General features: G+C 36.7%; 1 protein-coding gene across 2 annotated transcripts in view; it reads left to right on the top strand.

Moving 5' to 3' along the window:
• RERG (RAS like estrogen regulated growth inhibitor) overlaps nt 1-7,008 on the top strand; it is a 113,898-nt gene extending 106,890 nt beyond the window's left edge. For both annotated transcript variants that reach the window (XM_046646287.1, XM_046646293.1), the window contains exons 4-5: nt 3,617-3,690; nt 5,259-7,008. In XM_046646287.1, the coding sequence (XP_046502243.1) occupies nt 3,617-3,690; nt 5,259-5,666 (482 nt within the window). In that variant the 3' untranslated portion in view covers nt 5,667-7,008. The remainder of the gene's footprint in view (nt 1-3,616; nt 3,691-5,258) is intronic.
• Nucleotides 7,009-7,293: the final 285 nt, after the last annotated feature.

Consider the following 7,293-nt stretch of genomic DNA (forward strand, 5'->3'; position numbering starts at 1 on the left):
AGAGCCCAGAACTCTGTTTTCCAGGCTCCAGGGCTGATGCCAGTCCTTTTTAAAAAGGAAAGGGTACAAAGGCCACTACAGAACAGTGGAGGGAGGAAGAAAAAGGGCATGGATCTAGCATGTGTGCTGCCGTCTGGGCCTGTCCTCCTCAAGCTGGAGCACTGAAGATGAAAAAGGAAGTTGAGAGAACACTCATAGATAAGCAGTTGCTATAAATGGTATTTTAGAGCTTTAAATCATGTAAAACAATAATCTATTTAACATAAAAAAGTAGGGGGATGGAACATTCTGGAATTGGCAAGCATTACACACACCACCTATGGGTTACATATTCTAGGGGAATGACAGTAATGGAAAATACACTTATTAAAGTACATTGAATTAATATACTCTCATTAATCAAATAATGAGATTAATATAATCTCATTTTCTAATTTCATTTTTCAGAAAGTACTTCAGCAATGTGCCATGCATGTGGCAATGACCATTACACGGGGCTGATGGCAGGTAGAAGGCGAGGTTACACTACTCAGTTAAGCCTCCTTTCTGCAGTTTGTATTGTGAGTAGGAGATTATATTTACAGCAAAGTAACATAAAACTGTGGTCGAAAAAGACCTGTAAGGTAGTTTATGAGATGAAGAAATGAAAATCAGAAACATGAGATAGACAGAAAAAAAATAAGTAGAAGCGCTGGCTTATTCCCTACCCTGATGGGAGAGAAATGTCTAGGTTTACTTGCTCAGGCGGTCGATTGGTTAGTTGGTTGCTTGGTTGGTAATTTGTGTAGTTTAGGTGTAAATAATTGAGTCAATCATACTGCTCTACCCATGGCACCATGTCGTGTGCATGCAAAGCCTTTATATTATTTGTGTTATATTTATATTGTTTATATTATTATTTTATTTTATTATTTATAATATTTATATTATTTCAATTTATTTTTCCCTCATCCCTATTCTGACATTATTGCCCTCCTCTTTCCCTTAGATGTATAATCTAATGTGTTTGATACTTAGCAGAGTAGTTAGAATTCCTAAAGCCAGTCTTCCTGAGTTCCAATCTCAACCCTACCACTTACCACTTAACCTGTGTGACCTTTGGCAAGTTATTATATGTTGTTGTGCCTCAGTTTCCTCATGTGAAATGGAGCTCATAGTAATAATTACTATGTGAGGTATTTGTGAAGATCAATGAGTTAATATGAGTAAAGCATTTAGAGCAATTCTTATTCAAATGGTAAGCAATATGTGCTAGCTATTACATATTTTTTGAAAAAATATTTTTTCTGTGCTTGTGTATAATTTAAATTTATATAAATTTATCATGCTATAGGTCTATCTATAGAGGTAATCCTATGATTTCTTTTCCTTTAGTCCTTAATGTGTTAAATTGCATCAATAGATTTTAAACACTCTGCATTCCTGAAATAAAGTCTATTTGATCATGATATACTTTCCTTATTACACTGTTTGATTCAACTGGGTAATATTTTGTTTAGAATTTTTGAATCTATGTTCAAGGATGAAATGAGCCTGCAATTTTCTTTTCTTTTTTCTCTTATTACTCTTATAATACTTCTTATAAGAGTTAGCATAATGCCCCATAAAAGGAATTGGGTAGCTACCCTTTTTCTATTTTCTAGAGCAACTTGTTTAATGTTTAATAGAAATATCCTATAAAGCCAATTGGATGCAGTTGCTTTTTATGATTAGGAGAAATCTACAATTAGCATTTAAGTTTATTTACTGGCGATTGATCAAGTTAAGTGTTCTATTTCTCATTGCGCCAATCTGTGCATTTTTTTCTCCCAGAATTTATCGGGGTTTGAAATTTGTTGGTATATAATTCCTAATATTATTTTATTTTTATTTCATCAGAATGTGTAGTTATTTTCTTTTTATGTCAAATTTCGTTTGATTGCACATTCTCTCTTAAATTACTGGTCAATATTGCCAGATTTTTACCTCGCCCTGCCATCTCTTTTTTCTTAAATCTTTTCAAGCACCATGCGTGGGTTTTGTTAATCTTATCTAATTTTTTTATGCTGTTTTCTCTTTTACTTCTTTCCTCATTTCTTCTTGGATTTATTCTGTTTTCCTTTTCTCATTTGCTGAGTTGACTACTTAGCTGTCTTTTCTCTATTCTTTCTTTTCACCTTCTGGAATAAGACAAGAACATTAGCTCACTCAAACCTGCCTCTGGCCTCTTCTCCCACCTCTGCCCTGATATATTAGGATCACCTAGAATTGTAATTCTGGATTGCTTTTGATGTAGTTTCATTGCTTTGTTTTACTCCCTTGGGATTTTGAGTTCAGTTTTGTTGGTGAGAAGTCCATTGTCAATCTGAGTCGGGAGTCGTGTCCTTTTGTAGGTGCTTTTTTTCTCTAGATCCTTTAAAATTTTTCTCTTTGTCATTGATATCCTTAAATTTTGCTGTAATGGGTTGAGATATGGGACGTTTTTTTCTTCTTGTGTCTTGTTAGCCCTTTTGATCTGAAGTCTTTCAATGCCTCTCATCCTGGGAAATTCTCAGTCATTACAACCTCAAATGTTTTCATCCCTCTATGTATTTTATTCTCTCTGTGATGTTCATTTTACAAGAGATAGGAACATGTCTATTTCTAATATCCATGTCTCTTATATTTTACTCTTACATTTTACTTCTTATTTACTGATACCTTCTGGAAGAGTTCCTCAACCTGACCTTCATCAGCTCAATCATTTATTGAGTTCTTTATTTCACTTGTTCTAGTTTTCATTTAAGGCAGTACCAGTTGGTATTTATTTTAACCTCTGGTTTCCATTTCATGCTGGAGGGGCATACTAAGAGCCACCTAGTGCTCTTGCACCTGCAATCTTCTGCTGACCCCAGCAGAGCTAGGAGGCTCCTCTCATGTTAACCTACCAGCCTCCAGTGGTCACTGAGCTGCTATCATTTTTCTGCCTTGAAGAGGCAAAAATGAACAAGCAAACTCTGCTTTGTTCCATCTCCCCTCCCTGCTGCCTATCCCTCCTCTACTTTGGGTAGCTGTTCCTCACCAACCCCTAAACTCTGACGTTCAACAACCTTCTACTGCCCCAAGGTTTGCTCAGAGCTTTACCTGGTCATTTTTTACATGAATGGCTGTCCACTTCCCTCTAGTGTTTCTTACATTTCTAGCGTTGAGATCTGGAAAGAAATGAGTAGCTCCTGCTTGTATGTCATCTTCTCAGGAACATGAATTAACAGCGATGTCCAGAAATGGAATTTTTAGGAGTATCAAAGTAGAATGCATTTTTTGGGAACTACTTTCTCACTTTAGGATGCGGAGGCCTCATTTTAAAAGGCAGAGAGCATCAAGAAGCTGGTCTCACAGGAGAATAAAATGAGCAGAGGCAAAGAGACTCTCCCATGCTGTATCCTGAATGCCTCTGGCTCCCACATTAGCACCTGTTACTTCCAGGCGCTGTAAGAGGTGGCACATTCCTGCACGTTCATCCTTTCCTTCCTAGGATGCACATTCCCTTATTCTATAAAAACAGACACACTCCTGTGACTAATTTGTAATTTTAAGGATCAAATTAAATTATGCACTTATTTACCTTTTTACCTTCTTTTTTTGTTCATTCCCTCAGAATCAACTTACCGACACCAAGCAACCATTGATGATGAAGTTGTCACCATGGAGATACTAGATACGGCTGGTCAGGTGAATAAAGAGTTCAGCTAAAATATTGTCTGGGTCAAATAAAAATCAGAGATGCATAATATGAACAAAATTAAGACACTTTCCTACAATTAAGTAATAACACCTACAGTCTTTTTTCTTTAATTATCCAGTTATTTTATACATTAACATATTTGCAACAGCCTGTGTATACATCCTTATGTAAATTACCCAGTACTTCAAGGTGGTTTTGAAAATACCATAACGTTCACATGATATTATCTAGAATAGAATTACCCACCTATATATGTTTGGAATCACAAGTTATTATTAATAGTTTTTTCATGGATAAATGTGTTTTGAAATGCTCTGATAAAGTTAAACTGATATGTTTACTGGAGAAGTTCTCAGAGCCTTTAATATGCTTATGTATAAGGTGAATCTTTAAGGAATTTAGTATATATTATTCTTCAAACTTGTATGACCTCAGAATCTTTTTTCAGAATACTTCGTTTTAGGAATCTCTCCTGTAATATTCTTTCCAAACCTCACCACATCCTATAGAAAATTTGAGCCACATCATTGAACAACAACAACTTTAAAAAGGAAACTAACATAAGTTTACTGTGAGGTCAGTCACTTCCGAGATTACAAACAGGTGCATGGATAGATTTAGTTCCCAAGGATAGGAGTGACCACTAGAAATGAGAGTTAGGAAGCTGAAGGATTCCATAATGTTTTTCAGTCACCAAGGACCCAGGAATACTTGAATTAAAGTATTTAATCCAAGCAATATTCTTGCGATTAATTATACCCTTGGCCTTCTCATCCCACTTCCTTCCTGTGTACGCTCTCACCTTCCCCCAGCACTGATTCTAAGAGGGGCGACCAGGAAGTAGATGCCTGTAGAAGTCATCTGACCCTAGGAAGGCAGTGCATTTTCAAATCATACATGTTAGCTTCCTACGAAGGAGTGACTACCTCCTAAGAGAATCACTTTCAATGCGCTTCTATTGTAATATTTTGGGGCGTATGGGTATAGGGAAAAACAACCAAAACTCCTGAGCTTGAGTTTAACTCTCACAATTTTTCACTGTTTTTCTGCCCCTGGTGGACAATTGTCTATAATCTAAAGAGAGAGGAGATTAAAGCAAAAAACAAAAAAAAAAAAATGAAAACAAAACCATTTCACTAAACCATGCCTCTAATTCTGATCTCTGAATGGTGTAGGAAGGGCTACTTGTCTGTTACCTATTCACCAATTCTTTAATTGTGATGAAAACTCTCCGAGGCAATGTGCTCAACTAAGATGATAATTTCTTTAAAGTTCTTGTAATTATAGATTTAATGATGTGGCAAGAAAAAATTAGAAGCAGAAAGTAAAGTTTATTCACTTAGAACATTTTTAGTTCCCTGAAACATCATGCTATGAGTAATGTTTCTATTCCAAACTGATTGAAAAGGTAAGCTTGAATAGGCAGACTGTCAAGAAATTTTAACGACACTGAATATAAAGAAGAGTAATTAAGGGATTACCGTTAGCATTAGCAGCATCTATATGTTGCAGTTACTTCCAGGACTCCTGACTGCCATCTTTTCCTTGCCCACAGGAAGACACCATTCAGAGGGAAGGACACATGCGATGGGGGGAAGGCTTTGTGCTGGTCTATGACATTACTGACCGAGGAAGTTTTGAGGAAGTGCTGCCACTTAAGAACATCCTGGATGAGATCAAAAAGCCCAAGAATGTGACTCTCATCTTGGTTGGAAACAAAGCTGACTTGGACCACTCCAGACAGGTTAGTACAGAAGAAGGGGAGAAGCTGGCCACAGAATTGGCATGTGCTTTTTATGAGTGTTCTGCCTGCACCGGAGAAGGGAACATCACCGAGATATTCTATGAGCTTTGTCGAGAGGTGCGTCGCCGGAGAATGGTCCAGGGCAAGACGAGGCGACGCAGTTCCACCACGCATGTCAAGCAAGCCATTAACAAGATGCTCACCAAAATCAGTAGTTAAGCAGCTCTCTTCTTGCAAAATCCCCTCTGAGACGGGCCGGGTAATTGGAAATTCTCTCTTGCCCTTTCCCTCCCTTTTTTTTTTACTTCCAAAAATAAAACAAAATAGTCCATTTCTTGTTCTGACTCTGGGAAATGTCTGGGCTTCCCATTATTCCCAGGTTCTCATACGTTGAGAAGTTAGAGTGTTTTATACAGCGTCAGTGCGGACGATTTCTCCCTTTGCTGCTTGAATAGGGTACACTCTATTGCAGTTTGAACATGTAATCACCAGAGATTCTGAAATGGCTAGGTTCATATTAAGCTATTTTTAGGCATCTTCACCTTGCTTAAATAGGTTAAAGTCTTTTCAAAGTCATTTTTTCAGTTCTATTCCTTGTCAAAGACTGCAAATGATCATCTTAAAAGTCTGAGATAATACAAAATATCTTAAAAGCCCAAGAGGAGTAGCTTGAGATATTGGAGCAGGGCTTAGAACCCTAGTTCTTATTTGAAGTAAGAGTTTTCAGAATTATCTTAAATCACCTAGTTTTTCTTGAACCTTATTCTGCTCTTCAAGTCAAACATGTTCTCACAAAGTTTTCCATTGTCACAGAGAGTTCCATTTCATTTTGAGTTGGTTCTCTCAATGATCTATTGAACATTGCACCCTAATTCTTCCTCTGTGGCTCCAACAAGATTTAATTATAACAGAGGCAACAGGACCCCTCAATTCAGATCCTGCTAGGCCATTTCTCATCAAGCCTAGGGTGATGCAGACATTAGGAAGCTTTTGACCAAACCCTGACTTTACTGAATGATAATAGAGGATTTAGAATTAGAGATTCTGATTGATTTTTCTCCCTGCTTGTCATCTTAGCAGAAAGACAGCAGTCCAAAACACAGGGAAATTAAGAATGCAGCTTAACTGTCCTTCCATTGGGGAGCCAAGGCTCTGTTCCAAGCTCATTAAGGACAACTAGTCTCTGATTCATTGTTGGCTACGTGGCTTCTAGTATTTTGGATAAATTAATTCACTTAGGAGAATTCAGAAAAGAGTGGGTGATTAAAGTTCACTATACCTGAATAAATGTGTATAAAACAGATTCCTATGTTGTGAAAGTATAGTCTATAACTGATAAAACTTTATGATTTTTTCCCCTTCTTATGCCCCCATATATCAAGATTTGGGCACTTTATTTTAGAATAAAATATATATCTTTTACATATGTGTGTATTTATAAATGCATAGATATATGTATAAAAATTTGTAAGAGTTGGAGGCTTTAATTCACCAATGCATTTGAACAACTTGGTGTAACTGACTATTTTATGTGAATATAATAAAAAGCATACTTTTCACATTCTGTCACATTCAGGCAGTCTTTCTTGTGATACCATGAACAGTTTGTAATTTTAGGAAGGCTTGGGACAATCAAATTGTAGCATTGATGAATCAGTGGACATGATATTAAACATAATTTCCTTGTTCATAATAATAGCTACTATTTGAGGCGTAATTAGGTACTATTTTAGGTCCTTTATGTATTTCTCATCAAATCTTCACAATAACCCTAGGCAAGAGGTAGTACTATGACACAATTATGGGGATGAAGATACTAAACCACACGGGAAAACAAGTTTGCATA

Source organism: Equus quagga, chromosome 1 (genome assembly GCF_021613505.1).
Source record: "Equus quagga isolate Etosha38 chromosome 1, UCLA_HA_Equagga_1.0, whole genome shotgun sequence".
In the NCBI taxonomy this organism is placed as follows: domain Eukaryota; kingdom Metazoa; phylum Chordata; class Mammalia; order Perissodactyla; family Equidae; genus Equus; species Equus quagga.